This window comes from Thermobia domestica, chromosome 3 (genome assembly GCF_964235325.1).
Source record: "Thermobia domestica chromosome 3, izTheDome1.hap1.1, whole genome shotgun sequence".
Lineage (NCBI taxonomy): Eukaryota > Metazoa > Arthropoda > Insecta > Zygentoma > Lepismatidae > Thermobia > Thermobia domestica.
The window spans coordinates 64,293,281-64,313,002 of record NC_137456.1 but is presented as its reverse complement, the minus strand read 5'-3'; the positions used below and the strand labels follow the sequence as shown (position 1 = coordinate 64,313,002).

Genomic DNA, 19,722 nt, shown 5'->3' with positions numbered 1-19,722 from the left:
CGGACACGAAAACTATAAAATTTATTTCTTTTTTTTGTACAAATTACATATTTTGTTTATTTATTTATTTATATCAGACTCCAGGCCCCAACGAGTCTTGGACTCACTTTAAGGGGCAATACAGTTACATTGCTTATACATATTGAAATACAAAATTAAGTTACTTATACATAATAGATATGCATACACAACAATAAAAATAAGACAATATCTGTTGAGTTTATCCTTCCATTTACTTGCTACTTTTTTTTATGCTGTTCCTTATACAATTACACTTCATATTCATAGTTTTTGCCATAATAGCTCTCTTATCCGTTTTTTGAATAATGATTTTGATTTCAACTGTTTGTATTCTGTTGGAATTTCGTTGAAGCATTTTATGAGATAGTTCTTAGCCCCTCCTGTTCCGTATGTTTTTGAAGAATACGATTCCGCATGTATTTGTTCTTTATGTCTTGTCTCATAATTATGAAAATAACTATTTTATTTATTATTATATTATGATGTATATTATTATCCATAACATTAAACATATAATACATAGCTGATTCTTTGGCTAAATAATCTATTGGTAATACTTTAGACGTTCTATAAGAATTTAAATTTGGGTTTAAGCGTGGCAGATTGTAGAGGGTACGTAACGCCCTATTTTGCAAAATTTGTAGTGGATGCAGTGCACTTTTGTTCGAACGTCCCCATATGTTCATGTAAATTAGATGAGAGTATACATATGCACAGTAGTATTTTTTTTAAGGTTCGGCGATAATATATTTCTAAATCTATTAAGCACCCCTATTATTGGTAAGATTTTTTACACAGAAATGCTATGTGTGGTTCCCATTCAAGATGCTGATTAATTATTATTCCTAGGTATTTAGTTTCAGTGACTCTTCTTATTTGTTGACCTAGCAAATAAATAATTATATTATATATGCAAATAAAATATACTGTTTCAGAACTTATCAGAACTTTTACAATGCATCTTCAGCTACTACACTGTTCACTAAAACGTGGTTATAGGCTTCATCCATCCATATTAAAACCTATGCTTTAATATAAAACGCAATGTAAAGATAAAAAGATTTTAATGTAAAGATTAAAAAAGCTAACTGACGCCACGCGTTATAAACATAAAACTAACCAAATTCATATAACTGCATGGTGGCTGCTGAAAGAAAATAACTCTGATAAAGTTGCCTAATCTATGAAGTAGATTGTAAAAAATACTTTAAACGTTTAATTTAAAACAAATATTTGATAAATATATTTCAAAATTTACAAATACTTTAACTTGTCCGTCAGGATTAATATTATAACATGACTTACCGGCGAGCTAATAAATGGGCACTCAATAAACCACCAATAATTCTGATATTTGTTTCGAACACTGACACGTTGATATTGGCATCGAATTTTACGTTTTTAATAATAATATTTGCTACTCGTTGAAATTCAGTGAAATTGCCCATCACTGCCAAGGTGTCCAACGCATCTATTAGCGTCAAGGAATAGCTGTCATCGAAAGAAAATAACACATTTAAATTTAAAGTTTTCCATACAAATATAACAGGGATTTTATATATATAGAATCACAAGTTTTGTAAAGTGAAAACAGATGTGAACTTAAGATTTAAAAATTCATAACATCTTATACTGCAAAAATTTAATAAACATCACCGAAGATACAGCGTGTTATATAAATGTATCAGAACATTTTGGGAACAGATTCCTTGTCAAAATAAGAAAACAAAAGTCCATATGGACCTGTGCTCAAGAGTGGATAGTTTCGGAGTTATAGAATGTCGACAACGTGAAATAAGTGAAATTTAAATGTTCATAGCTCCACTACTATGGGACCTATCGTAATCGGGTCAAGATATCACTTATTTCTTGTATGTAAACTATCCAAATATCTATGTTTAAGAATGCTCCAGTATTTGCACACCGATTTTTAGGGAGGTACGTGGAGAGTGATCAAGTACTCCCAAACAGCCTCTCTCAAAATGATTTTGCAAGTGCCGGGGGTTCTGAAAGACGAATATTTGGATAGTTCACATACCAGTTGCTCACTGATGTCTTGACCCGACTACGATAGGTCACATGGTAGTGGAGCTTTAACTTTTAAAGTTTACTTGTTTCACGTTTTCGGCACCCTAAACTCCGAAACTATCTATTTTTGAGCACAGATCCATATGAACTTTTTTCCCCCCTTATTTTCATATGAGGAATCTGTCCCCTAAAAATTGTGACACATTTATATAACACCCTGTATATAGGAATTAAGCTACAGGCTAATTTATTTGGGAAAATCAGGAAAGTGTCCTTAAACGGACATTTTATGCTAAATATAAATGCTTACTTTTAGAAGTAATATTTACATCACCGTTTGGAAAAGACGAACGACGATCTGCTAGTTAACAACGCATTTTGCTTCACATACACAGTACAGTACAACCTCATTTATCCGGATCAGATCTGTAGACATTTTTTTTTTTTTTAATTTAATGGTCACATTCATAATAATATTTAACTATAATAACAAGAATGTAACTATAGAACGCCAAACATTCGCTTTTTATTTTGATTAAATGTACAGTTTTTGCGTAGATTGTACAATAAATTATGGTAATACTATAAATAAAATGCTTTTTGTCAAATTTAAGAAAGTCTGAAACAGAAGAAGTGGACCAATTCTTTGTTAAGAAATGATGTAAAAAGTTATCGTAATAAACGGTAAGTCTGTTTATTTAAGGATTTGTTTTGCTTATTATCAATGTTATCCGGATTTTCGATTTTTCGGAGTGCTTTTGGTCCCAGTTAGTCCGTATAAAGCGAGGTTGTACTGTACATAAATAAATAACAATTTGTTCCAGTAAAATAAAAAACCGTCAATTATTATTGGCAATGAACGAAATATTTTCTTTTGCGCTACGAAAGTTCATTTTTCTTAATCTTCTCAGAAAATACGCATGAGAATGTATCCTCAAATATGTTACAACATGTTATTTTGTTCAGCTCTATGTGATCTATCAACTAATATGTGTCTTACATTTGGATAATATGTTAGTTAACTACAGATCTAATATACGAGTTAATGATAATTTTAAATCATATCGCTTTATAAATGCTAATAAAGCCTATTGAAATGTTAATTATCTACTAACTTAGGGATTACGATTAGGAATTACGTTTCTGGGCTTTCGGCATCTATGGTCATGTTAGCCCGTCTCGTATGATGGATGACGTTTGCCGCGCCGTATGGACTTTGTGGTGGATAAACACCGTGCTCGTGGGTTTTCTCGGGGTTCTTCCGTTTTCTCCCACTTTCTTCATTCAACCATTTCATTCATTTCTCATAATCGCCGTCTCCTTTAGCCTAACCGGCTTAACCGTGGGGCATAAAACTGAAATATTTCATTTTATGTATGAGTGATGACGTTCCTCGGCGATCACACTATTCGAGGAAAGAGAAGGAAGAAAGGATGGGGGAAGGAAAGAAGCGGCCTGGGACCTACATGTTAGGTACCATACCGGTATTTGTCTGGTATGAATGAGGAAACTCTAGGAAAACCTCACTCAGAGTGGCTGACTTCAAAAAGCTTTTACTTCCTCGATCGAGTGCGCCTACCAGGATTCGAACCCGGGACCGCCCGCACTAAAGATATCTACTAACTTGAATCATATTCTTCCCAATTGTATTGTCTTCTTTGCCGATATTTCAAATGCACTGTATAGCCATTCTTTATCAGGCTCACAAGGCTTAAGTAGTTACTTTATATATGTAGAGTCTTCACGCTGTTCTCGTATTTCAATAGTGGCATAACAAAAAATTACATACTATATTTGTTTATACTTGTACTGCCCCAGTAGATATGTTAACTTAAACATATCATTATGTTTGTTATTTTTCTTAAACTAGTGCGCTACCTGTTTCTAAAACCTGTTATTTTTGTTTTCTAGGGATACATATTTCTTACAAATGGCAACATCCATCCACTCAACTGTCAGCTTCTTTAAATTTGCTGTATGTGCATCGTGGCCAGCTCACCATTGCTTCCAATTTTTATAATTTTGAATGTTGTTTTGTATCTAGCTTAAAAGCAGTAATAAAACCATTTCCCATCGCTACATTTATTCTTATTAATATAATTGTTGATGATAACATCCCAGTCCCTCTCCAGAATACCTTTTTCAGTATTTAAGATGTTTTTTTAGTCCTATGTAAAATGCTTGGAATAAATTTCTCTCGGTGTTACAAGTCGCTTGACGTGAAACTTCCACTTTTTATACTAAGTTTTTTTAATTTGTAAGTGTTTTAACAAACCTGAAATCGCCTTTTTATCCTCGCAGGACTCCCTGATGTGTTCTTTTAATCTTGTACCAATGTTTCTTTTTTTCATTCTAATGTAGGCATCACATGTACAATAGCCCTGATAAAGCCGCTTACCATGATTTTTTTCAACGAAATAACTTTTGTATTGACCTAATGATTTTTCTAGATTTCCAGGAGGTTTTACACTGACTTTCAAGTTACGTTTTTTGCTATTTTCCTTAATTTGTATGATAGACTTGGAAAAAGAGGGAAGAAAACTCATTGGAAGGGCATCATCATCTTGTCTCATTTTGTACCCATTTATTCACCTACTGAAATAGATCAGGATGTATTGCTTTCATGTCTGCATCATCGTCGTATTGTAACAATTTGTAATACCTGATTTGGTAGTTCTGTTTAGTTTTTACTTAAGATCTTCCTGTAGGGTTAGCAACCTGTGTGTTCTAATACACATATTAATCCAAATGTTTGTTTGGTTTGCCATAGGCGACCTGACGTTTTATGAACAAAAATAACACTTGCTGAGGATTTCCTATATATATATCTTACATTGGATTTGAATTTCACCTTCTACAGGAAAGACGTTTTATGAACAAAAATATCACTTGCTGAGATTCCTATATACTCTAGATTGAATTGGTCTTCAATAAATTTCAATTTCGAATATATAGAAAAAATGAAAAATGAAATCTTTAAGTTTTACGTCCCACGGTTATGCCGGTTATGCCGGTTAGACGGTGATAATGAGAGATGAGTGAAATGGTGGAATGAAGAAAGTGGGAGGAGAATATATAGAAAGCTCTCAGCAAGTGGTATTTTACACTGAACAATGTTTCCAGTGTAAAGAAAGGAAAATATCAGAATTACAAATGAAATAAGTCAACACAAGGTACTCAAAACTTATATTTTCTATACCCAAATAACTAGCTATCTACTATAATTAAATATAGAGACACTTTACTACATTTCTGTAACATGCCCCTATCAGATGAAGTAGGAGTAGGTTTTAAAATATTGCAGATGATTATTCACAATATCTGTCTTCACGGTATATAGAGGTGACTCTTATAAACATAAATGTTTAATTATTTATATTCACTTTTATATTAGCAGGATGGGACTACATTGGAATGACATGAAAAAAATCTGATCGTTAGGCAGAGTGTTTCTATGACATTCTAATCTAACTCTATATTTACTACAATAAAATATTTAAACTTCGTATTAATTTTCGCATTTTGAGCAATTGTATTTATTTTCGCATTTTGCGTTTAGTAAAAAAAAAAAAAAAAAAAAAAGTGTTAATACAGCACCATCACTAAAGATCACTTATCATAATTATGTAAAGTTTGAATAAATTGTGATTTTTTTTTTTTTTTTTTTCATGAAGTCATAAAATTCTCACCTTCCCCATGTATCCATTCCATCACAACTAAGTGGACGTAATTCGTCGTAAGGGTAAGCATATTTTAAATATCCTTCATATGCATGTTGAAACATCTGCAGTACTTCCTTCCTATAAAAATAAAATACTAAATTTATAAAATTAGTGTAAAAGTAAAAAGTACTCCTTCTGCATAATTCAATTTACACTTCAAGTTTTTTTTTTCTTTTTTATTTGGCACTTTCATGAAGGTAGATCTATATGCAAAAACAAACTATGGCATCCACACATCACTATGAAGAGTTTAGAATAACTGGACGCGGTTCCGGGTGGCATATAATTTCACAAACACCACATAAGCAAGTTGCTGTAAGAATCTAGTTTTAATTATTAACTCACATTGAAGGATCGTGCATTATTATAGACAATTTCCTTCAATAAATTTTGTATTATCACTTTTCCTTTACATTTGGGCGATACCTTTCGCATATCCTAGCTTAAAAATCCAACTAAATATGGCAAAATCGTATTATTCTGATAAATATATGCGAGAGGTAATGTAAGCATACGATATCACAGCTATCAGCCTTCATTCTAAGCTTCAGTTCCTACTAACAATACATTTTAAGGGAAGAAAATGGGAAATCTATAATGTGAAACAAGAAACAAGAATAGATCAGTGAATAGTGAATAGATCAGCTATCTCTAACCTTTGTTCGTGATGAACTGAAGATGATAATAGTTTCCAACAGTCCTGGAAACGAATATGTTCATCAACAATTTTCTCTCTAATCTCTACTCCAACTAATTTCAATTCCAGGGTGTCTACTAAAATTCTAAAATTAAATTTCGTGACTTTTTCTTTACCAAACCATAAAATTTTGTAACATTCTCAAGAACAAATTTAGGTGTGAATTAGGCCGAATTTTCATACTTGCGATAGAAGCATGCTTTGCTTGCGATTTGGAAGCCTCTGAAACTGACCATAGACATTTTTTGTGGTGAATTTTGACGTTTTATAGAACAAAATTTTCCAGTCTGTATTTATATTTGTACAGATTATTTAAAAAAAAAAAAATCGTGACCCAAAAGCTATATTTCGTGACTTTTTCTTGACTTTCAAGACCGTTTTCTGATTTCGTAACTTTTTGTGACATTTGTGACTTTCGTGACCGATAGACACCCTGAATTCCATCTCCTTGTCTGATTACTGAATCGGAAGAGTTGGGTATCATATACGGATACTTCTACTGAATTAAAATTTTGGAAATTATGTCGTAAGTTCGGGATAAGGAACTTTTCCAGGGTTTCGGAAAATTTGATAGATGGAAAACTTTTCTGAATCATAAAACCTGTATACTTCACATCATACGTAATAAATTACGCAGAGCCTTAGTCAGAACATGTAACATTTGCACAAACGAATGATTACATCAAAATGTTTACATTGCGTGGCATATTTTCCGCCTTCTTTTCTTTTAGCAAGTAACAAAATATGAATTCACATTACCGAAAATGATTTTCAAAATTATGATTATTGCTACAATATGTATAACTGCGATAGTGCTCACTTGCCGAAGCAGTGCTCTGCTCTGCTTCCTACAAATACAGTAGCTGATAATAATATTTTACAAGTTTAATTCAGGTATTTATAGATTTAATAATTAATCCTTTGTACTTTTCAGTAACATCTATCCAAAATAACAAACTAACTCACAAAAAGTCGACGAAGTTGGCAGTTCCAGCTACCAAAAAATAAGAAGCGATTGCAACAATTAATCTGGAAATAGAATAAAGTAATTTAAATAATAAATTTAAAATCTTCATGAAGTTACACACCATGAGAGACTATTGCCAGCTAAAGACTTTTTAATTGAATGATGTGTAATCAACATGTCGCGATCTATATTATTACTTCTGGCTGTCTGGACCAGAGATTGCTCTCTCTTGCGATAATTCTCAACGGTCTCCTGATACCGGGTCAATATCTATAGTTTCGTGCTTCCCCCTTCCTCTCCGGAAATCGAGTCCAGAATCTTGCTAAGTGGAAAGTATTCGGCTAAAGAACACCACCATAACAACAGACATAACGCAAACTAGGACGGTTAATTTAAGCAATTTCGAATACGTTCTTTGTAAACCATTACAGAGTTTTAGGCTTGTGTTAATTCCAAAGACAATAATTAATAACAACAACAATAACATACCACGTAACAATAAATGTAGAAAACACTAACAAATTAGCTTTTAAAGAGACATATCCATTTCAAATAAGAAAAATAGTCTTACAAAAAAAAAAAAAAAAAAAAAAAAAAATGACATTTCTAGATTATATGTGTACTAGCAGCGTTCACCCCGCTTCGCTGCGGTCACCCCGGAACGCAATAAACTTTGTTACTTAGATAATTTTTACTTTTTCGCTTTCAAGTGATATGATAAAAACCATAGAAGATTGCAGTAAATGTTAACATTATATCGCCTGTCATTTATGTTAACCCGCCCCGCTTCGCTGCGGTCACCCCCGAACGCAATAAATTTTGTTACTTAGATAATTTTTACTTTTTCGCTTTCAAGTGATATGATAAAAACCATTATAACGCCTGTCATGTATGTTAACCCGCCGAGTGACACGGTCATGCGGGTTGCATATAAATACGTTTATTTTTATACCTATGATGAACTAACAAAGGATTTGTACGTAATGGACACCTGAATGGTCAATTATCTCAAGACACTGGTAATTGAAAATTAAAGTGATATGATAAAAACCATCTAGGGTCCAAATCCTAATAACCCCCCAAAAATAAAAGAAATTGGTTCAGCCGTATTAGCGTGATGAGCGGACAAAGGATTTGTACGTTCTCTTTTATATATATAGATTTATCACTAGAGACATCTCAGAAACAAAAGAAATGAACCTTGTTTCCACAGTTTCCTTTCTTGTGTCCCCTACTCCGTCTTTCGACGGAAACGTTTTCGCTTTTAAGAAAAACGCAAAAGCATCTTAACCATCCAACATGTAGAATAAATTGAGGAAATAACTGATTTTATATAACACAAAGTTTTCGTTGGGTGTGACTTCAATATGAACAAATGAACACGACTGGACTGGAAATTGAACCCGGATCTTGTGTTATCCCACATGGAATTGCCGCGGGAGCTCAGTGGTAGAGCATTTACCTCTGGTGCTTTGGGGTTCCTTATTCGATCCCAGCTTGCGCCAAGTGGGCTTTGTGATGGACAAACAACGAGTGAGTGGATTTTCTCGAGATTCACCTGTTGTCTCCTACTTCTCCTTTTCATAGTTTCAATCATTCTCCTCATCACTGTCTCCATGAGCCTACATGTCATATTCATGGGACATAAAACTGAAAGATTTCATTTTTATGAAACTGCCGCCTTCATTAATGCGTGAGGATTATTTTATGTTTGTGGTTTTACGTGAACTTATTTTCTTCCTTTAGTAAAACAATTATACTATACTTTACTCGTTTAAGAAGCTCGCTTCCAATTTGTTCTATCTTTTGTCTTTTTCTTTATTATATATATATATTAAATATGTTCAGCACATATTAAATATGTCTTATGACTGTTTCAGTGGAAACTACACTGCGTTGTTAGTTAAAATTTTCACCAATTACCTTCACATTTTCTGCTACTTTGCGAACAATTGTATAATGAATCACTGAGTATGAAATTTTATTTAGTTTCAGGTCGACCTAGTAGCACCAGACATGCAATAATAATTGTACTTGTGGCTACAATATAACGTATGAGTGTTTCCATCTCAAATTACTACAAGTTGCAAACAAATTCTACCTTACCTTGTCAGATTTTGGTGAAATTTGGTACAGTTTTTGGTACTACTGGAAAACGACAAATCCTGATATTTCATGTTGCTATGTGAACTGGTTTCGAATTACAGGTCTCCAAAGCTCTCAAAATTTATCAGAGCTTGCGGAAGTGACATTCGTTCGATTTTGACACATGCGGCTAACTTAAAGGACGTAGGACATTCGTTAAGGTGCATTTTAAAGCTTATGAAAAGAGCTTTCATATGATATATAATACTACAGAAGTTTTACAATTATTTTCTTAAAAAACTTTTGAATTTGATGGTCTCGAAAAGTCATATTTTGAAAATCTCCAAATAATAATAATACTACTACTACTACTACTAATAATAATAATAATAATAATAATAGTAATACAAAAAATGTTCTGACTGTTATGAACGTATCCCTAAAGTTTTATTTTGAGATCATCTGTTACAAGAATTTCTACTTCCAAACGTTGAGTTGAAAATCGTGATAAGTTAGGTTCTTGTAAAATGGATGGAAGTAATAGTATTTCTGCTCTTCCAATGCAACAAGTATGTAAGTGCTTGACAAACGTGGTTGTTTACATCCTTTTTTTTTTTTTTTTTTTTAATGCAGGAACAGAACTTAATTTGGCAATTCATAAAAAATGAATACCCAAAATACGTAGAAACATGCATAGACCTGTTGGCACTGAGTTTACTAAATAGAGATGAATTTGGCATAGAAGCTGAATGGTATTTTGCTGCAACAGAGCATGGGAAGTGGCCTTGTGATGGGATTGTTGGTGCAGTCAAGAGGCTAGCAGCCCAACCATGTGTGCAGCATCCATATGATAATACAATTCTTCGGGCACTACGGCATCCTTCTGATGGGTAGTGGCAAACTTTACTGGAGTGTATTTTACATTTGTCAGTCAAGAAGAACTCACTGACTCAGCAACAAAGATCGCTTCAACAAAGGACAAACAATTCCTGAGACAGAAATATCATGTGTTCATTCCTGCAGCTTTAGGTGCTCCCAAACTTTTTGATAAGATATTTTCGTATTGCTTGAGTTCATTGGAACATACACCCACGAAATTAGACGATAAGCTGGAAATGACAGATATAATTGCAATCTATAACAACATGTGATAAGTGGCATGTTTGAGGGAAAGATGAAAAACAAGAGAAAGTAAAAATTATGTTTGTCTATCCAGCTGGTCCATCTCAACCTTTTGCATATAGTAAGAAGTCAGTGCAGTGCATTCGTACAGTGGATGTACTGTGCAAAGTGAGCCCTGTGACCACAACAGATCAATCAGACACGATGCCTGACAAAGACGTAATCACAACTGAAAAAATCTGTTAAGTTCATCCCAAACTAAGTTGAAAGCAGTATCCAGAGATGATTTGATCTTCCAAATATGCAAGGAAACCTAATCAACGATCTATGATTCACATTGTACAGGCTTTTTAGTGCTAATGAAAAAAAAGAAGAAGAAGGAAATCACGACGAAAAAACTATAGGAGGTTTCGTGAAGCTGTGAAAAAGAAACATTTCAATTATCCAACAGGTAAAAATAAAAATTTAAAAAATCACACGGAAATTACACCAATCGTTATATGAACATACATTCTACTCTAAATAAAACTAAATGACAATGGAATACTGAAAACGCTACAGGGAAGATGCAGAAATACCATTGCACCCTTCCTGGAACAACTATCTGAAATGTAAAATAAAATCTTAAATGTAAACATTTTGCAGCTGGCTCTTTTAAGGCAAGATTTGACTGTGTGTAACATATTCTACAATTATTTGCCTACAGTTAGTCCAAAAACTATTGATGCACCTAAATAAATTATTTAGAATTCTTTAAAATTACTACTCCATAGAACTTTTTAATGAATATTTTTTGTGCTAACTGTATATTGTTTGGTGTAATCTTTAGACAATAAGCAGGAAAGGATGAGACACAGAAGAGTCTCCATTCAACCACCCTACTGTCAGGGACGTAGTGTCCATTAAGGCTATAAGGCTTAGCCTATCCATTTATTTATATATCAGCCTGAAATGTTGCTTTTGGATACTGATACAATTAATTTTATTAAAATGGATTTATTTTATGATGTACTGTTTAAACATTACGCCAGAATAGATTGAAGCTTCTGCAAGAACGCATTGTAGGCTATGGGCCACTAACCTTCCTTCTTTCTCATGTAATCTTGAGAATGGGGCGGTGCCAATCGCTTTCCCGTCAACTTCAGCAGACGAAAACCATAAGCAATACACAAATTCAAAACGATGCAACGAAAGTGGACGAATGCTGATGAAAGGCTAGCCTTTCGGGTGTTTGGAAAAAAAGCGACAGGACGCGGTCTTGTAAGAAAGAATAAAACAGAGAGACTATGAAAAATTTAGGGGCTCGCATTCAGTCACAAGTTCTGACAAAGTCAGTTCTGAATGAAAGAAAAAAAACAGAGAAAGAGAATAAAAATCTTATTATGAATAGTACTAAAACATCAGGGACTTTATTGCGTACCGGTTTGCGTTATCGCAGCATAAAATTTACATTTTAATTGGCGATAATTGACATAGTAGTTATAAATACTTATTGCATTTTTTGCGTTACGTTGCGACCCGTAAGTTTTGCGAAGATCGCTGTTGAATGAGGCCTCAGATGAGGTATAGTTTCTTTCTTTCTTTCTTTTTCTTTTCTTTTCTTTTCTTTTTCTTTTTTTTTTTTTTTTGTACTTTCAAACTAAAAATAGTTCTTTCTGTAAAAAATATCAATTGACTGTGAGCTGCAGCACTACTGTTTTCCATTAGTATACTGATAGATGTTGTTGTGGGTGATGAGCTTAAGTTTGTGTCTATGATTTGGGGAATTTAAAAGGAAGATAGCCCTATATCCGTTTTCATTTGTTTCTTTGAAATAGTAATATAGTGTATGTGTGATATGCGAGTATCGCATATGTAAGGAAACCGTATATGTAAGGGAAATATGAAGCAGAACCTCTGTTATACTTTCTCTTGCATTGTATGAAAAATATATTGCATGAATTAGCATTTTTCTATCAAGCATTACAGCCAGGTCCGTGGTCTGAACACTAAGACGTAATCGTTTAAATAAGGGAGAGAGAGTTTTTTTTTTTTTTGGGGGGGGGGGCAACTTGAATTCATTTTATACTCATATATACATACAACAAACAATTGCAAGTTTCAGGGGACTGGGACCCTCCTAGCCACCCTCTGGCTACGAATCTAATTTCAGCCTACCCATTTCAAAACTTCACGCTACGTTACTGCCTACTGTGGAGACAAAAGGCTCTCCAACTAAGACTGTACTCTTGCAGCAGTGGCGTATACGGGTTTGATGGCTTGGGCTACCACTAACTTTTATAATGCCTGTACATTATTATTATTATTACTGGACTTTTTCCACTTTATTATACAATCTTCAAAATAAGATAAAAACTTTACACCATCCTTTTATCAAATAGATAAATATCACCTTCTCTTCACTAGCAAGACTTATATTATCTTATTAGTATTACGGAAAAATGATCGTACATTTCTACCTTTATTTCTTGCATGAAGTATCACTACATTTCGCATTGCATAGATGGTAACCCTACTCACCAGAGCAAATGGAAGCTGTCCGAGTAATAATGAACGCTGAAATAGGCGATTAGGAAAGAAGGAGCCTCAGCCTGTGAGAGCTACGCAAACTACTGTAAGACACAACATTTTCGTTACGCTAACGCAAATCGCTACGGAAGGGGCTCGTGATGTAAAAAACAATTCACTGAGATTCCCAAAATCCACTGTCATTACTCGTCTAATTTCCTTTTACTTTTCACTCACGCCCAAGAAACCGATTTCTCTAGAGGCAACTGCTTTTACCTGGCGGCCCGTTCGTACGCTGTGGGCGGAAGTGGAGCGAAGGGGAATGCTCTGATAGGATTCTTACTGTAGTAGCTATCTGCTGCGTTGGCATATTGAAGACTTAAGTTCGCGAGACAGGCTACGTGCAAAGAATTCAGTGGATCTTTCTAAATACATTCAAATTCTCAGAAACCTTTATCATTGAAAGAAGATACTAAAGTATAAAATTATTAATATAATTTATTTCATATTATAACTTTATTTTGTAATATTCTAGGGCTGCTGTCGGTAAGCCCGGTAGTCCACAAAATACGCCACTGCCTTGCAGACTGTGTTAATTTCTCAACACATTCCAAAAGAAACTTGTACTCGCAGGAAAATAACTCTGTACAATAGGGAATATGTTATAATTTCTTAGTTTACAGTACTTTTCTCACAAAAGACTTGAAAAATCAGTTTTTCTAATGTATACTCATGTCCAAAATGATTGTCGCATATCTATAACTGTCTTCTTGTAAGAATATAATTCGATAATGATTTTGCAGGATACTTTTAATACCGATACTATGTGTATAATCAGGAAATGTATATTTGTGCTAAATTTCATAGGAAAAGAATTATAAATACGAAAATTAGAATGAGTAAAACAACATATTGCTAAATGGACTAGAAAATTTTATTTTCGTTTTATTGTTCTTATTTACTGCTCTTTTGATATGAAATTTGCCACATACATGTCTTTGCCGATTATACACATATTAACATGATAAGAAATACCGGGCGAATTCGTTATCAAATTTATTCCTACAACAACATGCGACAATAATTTTGGACATGAGTGTACATAGTGTATAAAGGACCTTGAGTACCCTCTGTGAGAGTGTCTCCATAAAGTGTGCTTATAATTGTAATTTGTGTAATCACTAGAACACCACGTTAAATTTAAGTTATAAACATGCATAACCGCAATTATTATGAATATTCATTCAAAGTAGTTAACCTTCTAGTTTAAAATGGTGTATTATTATTATTATTATTATTATTATTATTAAAAAAGTAGAACAGATATTTGTTGAAAACTGTCTTATATCCTTTGTTCACAGTAAAATAGCTTCCAACGAAACATAGAACTAAACCTGAGAGATTGAAACACGCCTCAATCTGTTCACTGTTCAAGAGATGTTACTTTTCAGCGTTTCGGATAACTCACTGCACCAGTGGCGTATTCAGGATTTTGTTTCGGGGAGGGCTATGCACAACACGGGGAAGAAAGGGGCAATTACCCACCTGAATTTGAGAATTAATATTTTAATCAATTGTCTACTTATTCTGTACTAGGAAAAAACGTGAAACTCGTATGTCGTTTGAGGATCTTACCTCCCATGTAAATCCGAAATGACACTCCTACAAACACACGTTGAAGATTTGTAATCTCATTTCAACTTAACTGATTTCAATTTAGAAAAAATGGAAATATTCAGTTTTATCTGTGTAAGTTTTTACCTGAAAGAAAATGTTGAGAGAAGTTGAAGCTGAAATATACTGATCGCAGTTTTAATGGCAAAAATTGTAGACTGGTGAATCTTATGTGATATAATACACACACAAATTTAACAATCAAACATTTCATTCTATTCATAGAAGAAAAATGAAGCATCTTCCTGACGTACTTAATTTCCCGGGCTATGCATTTCCCCTTTCTTGATTTTCTTTAATTCAAACATTTACTTTTCTTTATACTTAAACGATGTAAATATTCCTTTGCTATAATAACTAAAGTCCCGTTATGCTGATATCCGTGCAAGTTGGTGTGGAACATCAGTTTGGCTTATCAGCTTCTCATAGTTTTGATGTTACTGACGACGGCCGACTCAAATCACAACCAACAACGGTCGAAATTATGATAGGAGAAACGAAAGAAAGTAACAACCAAGAAAGAGAAACAGAAGAGTAGAATGGACGAAAGATAGAAAAAATCAACAAAGTTATTTTATGGAATGAAATTGGACATATGCAGTATTATTTGTGAACAAAGAGCACAAGAAAATGGAAAGTCAATGAAATTTTTAGAAATGGTGAGAAGGATAAATGTTGTAGTCCTACGTGGAATGCGAAAAACCATCAAATTTATTTCGGGAGGAGCCTGAGCCCGATAACCCACCCCCTAAACACGCCACTGCACTGTACTAAAATTTCTCGGAATAGATTCTGTTTCGACACAGATTCCTTATTAGTAATTTGAAAAACTGATGATTTTCATTTGCATATAAATTTAATTTTTGTAAATGCACATGAAGGTTGAGGTAATTACCAAGTTCTCCCCCCCCCCTAGAAAGCACAAAGGGAACGAGGTTCCGGGGAAATGGTCAGAGGTGCCTGGGAACTTCCCCCCTTTCGCCCCCTTCAATTACCACACTGTCCTATACGTAGTTCTTAGGAATGCATTATTTTGTGTAGTGATTTTTTCTACTCCATTTTCCATTTCAAATTACAGTAATCACTCTAACAATATTATACTACAATAAACAAAAAATTGGAATGTGTATTGACTTTTAGTGTTCGTGTTCTGACCACCCTGTAAAGTAAAGCAGAAAAGCACTCCTTCCTCCGTTCCAGACAACTCTTATCAACCAATAACAGAATATGAACACACAGCAGCACCTCCACCAACCAAACGCACGAACTCGTCAGATAGGTTATACTATTTTAAGTGGAGGCATGATGACGTCAGACATTACGGTGTAACGACCCAATTAGCTACCGGTACCCCTATTGATAGGTAGTTGTTCTATGTGACATTTAAATTTTCAGTTTCATAACAACCTATGCTGGTAAGGAACAGAAGGTGGAGAGCCAAGGATTACTGAAATTGAGCAGTGTGGGGTAAATGTAGGAAAGCAATGAAAATAAAGAAATGGAAGTACAATTACATATTAAAACAATAACATCGTGTTGATGGTGTGAATAAAATGGGAGCACATGGACGGTTATGTATCACAGTACTTATTTAAGACCTCTACCACAAATGCGTTAGCTGGCCGTAGTTTCTTGAAGGCAGTACCGGAACTGTACAAATCATAAAGATAAGTAATCGCAGTGAACGTGTAAAGAAAGGAATTAACTTAACGTAACGTAATGCTTTTAGCGACATCCTCGGGCCAACCTGCTTCGTCCTGCCTGAATCGGTTAGATAGTATTCGTGCTTTATAGTGGCCACCTAATACAGGTTGGTTTGTAGATTTACACCGTATTTTTTATAACATATTAGAGGACGCAGTATTTACATTCAAAACGCCGAAGTTCTCCTAAAGTGAATGTGCACCGGGGGATTCTTGAGAAACACTTCGTACGGTAGTGTCAGTGAATTTCCTGATAATGTCAAAATTTTAACGTTTTTAAGCCTGAAACTACTGGACCTACTCTGCACCACAAAGGTCCAACACTTTTGTCTTGTGTTTTTGAATAGTAAACAGCTACCACGAATATCATTAAGTACAAGGGGTCATCTCTAATGATTATAAAATACTGTTTTAATTACAAACCAGATTAAGTAAAATACATCCAAAATTTACTTCACATCTTAAGTATTTTTCTGTTTGTTCATTTAGTTTTATAATTTCGCTCTTTTGACAATACGCTGGTAGTACAAGGCTCATAACAAATCCTTGTATGCTTAATTTTTTTTCAGTATTGACAATTGAAAATTATTAATAAAAACAAACCCACCTGAAATTTTCTATTTCTGTTTTAGTGTATGACCTCAAACTACACTCTGCTATATCGTTAAAAATACTACATATTGCAAGCAAATAATACACGTAATACCTCCGCGCAGTCCCCATGTTTATGCTAGCAGTGTTGCGAAGCCCCTTTGTAAACACCAATAATAACGTTACGAATAACAATAGTTTTAATGACGTGTATATTACTGATTTGTAGTTAAATTTAATTTCTATAATAGCGGTCTTTTTCTGTATTGATTTGAAGCTAGGGAATACAAATTCGCTTTTTACTTTGCGATATCACAACTATTTTGGCGATATAACGTCAATGATACAAGTTTTGCGTTTCGGAATCACATATGCTCCGCAATTTATATATATATATAAACTCAGCAAAATTTCTTAACTTTCATTTTGTGTTACATTACGATCTGCAAATTTCGATACAACTTATACTTGTAACGATCTTCGCAAAATTTGTGGCTACCAACGTAACACAAACTAATGCACTGTAAAGTAAAATATAAATTTTCTGCTGTATTTTCAGAAACATTTACGGAATGAGGCCCTAGGTGTCTGCTACTTTTCCAACAGAATCCAAAATTTTTCCTCATTTCCGATTTTCTTTTTCGTGAAATGTGCCAATGTTAATTGCGTCGCAAATGATTTTTAATGCTATGCGTTGTAAACTGATTGCAAATATTGCATTGCAATCATATGAGTAAACAGTGGCGGATCTAAGCCCACAGTTTCTTTTAGTCAAAAAATCATTTAAGCTGTTATTTATATATTTTTGAAAGCCTATAGTACATTCATGATATACCGATCATAGTCTAGATTCTAGCTCCCCTACTCCCAAGTTTTTACCTTTTAGATCCACCAATTCAATTAAACATTTAAACAAACCGAAAACACATTCCTAACTGGTCCATTTATGACGTAAGATCATGCTTTCAGAGCCAGAGAAATTGCAGTAAGAAACCTGTTGAGCAAGAAAGAGAAGGGGAGGAGGTATGAAATTAGATAAAACAATGTTGCCTTTGCACGAGTAGTCATAATACCATGAGTAGTGTAGGGGAAAACGGGGTAATGGTGCGTTATGTATAACTGCACCACCCATATTTACAAAGAAGCAGAAGAAGAAGGGCTGCATGGTGCTCCACCCCAAAAACAACGTGCCCGACGAACCTCACTTAAGTGGGAGAACGCTACAGAGAACGTACTGCGGAGTATAACCATATATTGAAAATCCTTGTTTTTCTTCAAAAGTTTCACCAGCTTTCTTTAAAGGTAAGTTCAAACTTACTTCTGGGGTATGGTGTTTTTGAGTTGAGTTGATTTTGAATTTAACGTCCTTTTCAGCAGCGAGGCTATATGAAACGGGACCTACTGGGGTGGAATCCGAACCACATGAGCTCCCGCAGGGAATTACGGTGTTTTTGTAGTCAATATGTATGAATAGTCAATTTAGAATAAATATAGGGTCAGTATTTTTGTTATAATATTTACGCATGCCAGTCAAGAACAAAAAAATCAAGATGGCCTGATTTGGGGTAATAGCACGCATGAACACAAGGGTGCATGTGATTATCCCATTGAGTGAATAATTTAGAAATAGTACTCTAAACATTAACCGTAGGAAGAGGGAGGTATCATCTGTTACATGAAAGACGAAGGAGGGGGGTCAATTTTGCCTGCGTTTGTAAAATCCATTTTCAATTTCTACAAATATTTTTTTAAGTTGTTTAATGACTTCTGCCAATAAATAGGAGTTTTAAATCTATATTAAATATCACTTATACTTCCTTGGTCACTTTCGAACATATTTTTAAATTTCATCTTCCTGTACAACCCTCTTACTCATTGTTGCACGAAAAATACTGAAATAATAGTTCTAAACCGGTAAACCTGCTCGGAAAAGTATTGTGCAATAACAATATTTTATGTTCAGTGTTTTATTCGTTCTTCTCAGAATGTTCAATTGTTACAACACCGTTACCATATCATAAAATGTATAAAGAAAGAAATTGATTTTAAGTTCTTTATTTGCAGATGGGGCGAAATCTTCATCCAAGGACTACTAACAAAGCAAAGTAGACAGACGACCAACTGAAGGCGGCGTTGGACGCTGTGAAAGGGTGAAAAAAAATCCGAGAAGTTACCAGATCTTTTGGTAGGCATGAAGCTACTATTAGAACAAGATTAAGAAAAGGAGTTTTTGGTGGACCTAGAAGCTAGAATGGGAAGGAAACCAACGTTTGAACCGTAGCGAGAAGAAGAAATCAAACACCATATCATGACATTGTCGAACCTCGTCGAATTGCCTTTCAATTTGCAACACTAAACAAGTTAAAACTAAGATGGCTGGTAGAGACTGGGCTGAAGAATTTTTGAAACGCAATCCACAAGTAAGTTAAGTATCAGGAAAAGAGAAGCAACATCTCTATCGAAAATTACGAGCTTCAACAGATACGCAGTGAGCATTATTTTAATAACTACAGACAGCTCACGGACAAACACCACTTCCCTCCTTCTAGGATTTTTAACATGGATGAAAGGAGAATCACAGTAGTTTAAAAACATCAGAGAATT

The 19,722-nt window shown here is 34.2% G+C and overlaps 1 protein-coding gene across 2 annotated transcripts in view; it reads right to left on the bottom strand.

Moving 5' to 3' along the window:
• The window catches only part of LOC145680455 (ER degradation-enhancing alpha-mannosidase-like protein 2), a 37,733-nt gene extending 20,197 nt beyond the window's left edge, over nucleotides 1-17,536 (bottom strand). Inside the window, exons 1-4 of one of the 2 annotated variants that reach the window (XM_081751004.1) lie at nucleotides 17,135-17,261; nucleotides 14,786-14,911; nucleotides 5,739-5,849; nucleotides 1,327-1,512 (exon numbers count right to left, since the gene is read on the bottom strand). In XM_081751004.1, coding sequence (XP_081607130.1) covers nucleotides 1,327-1,512; nucleotides 5,739-5,833 — 281 coding nt within the window. In that variant the 5' untranslated portion in view covers nucleotides 5,834-5,849; nucleotides 14,786-14,911; nucleotides 17,135-17,261. Of the gene's footprint in view, nucleotides 1-1,326; nucleotides 1,513-5,738; nucleotides 5,850-14,785; nucleotides 14,912-17,134 lie in introns of both variants that reach the window. The other variant, XM_081751003.1, reaches the window with a different exon arrangement.
• Nucleotides 17,537-19,722: the final 2,186 nt, after the last annotated feature.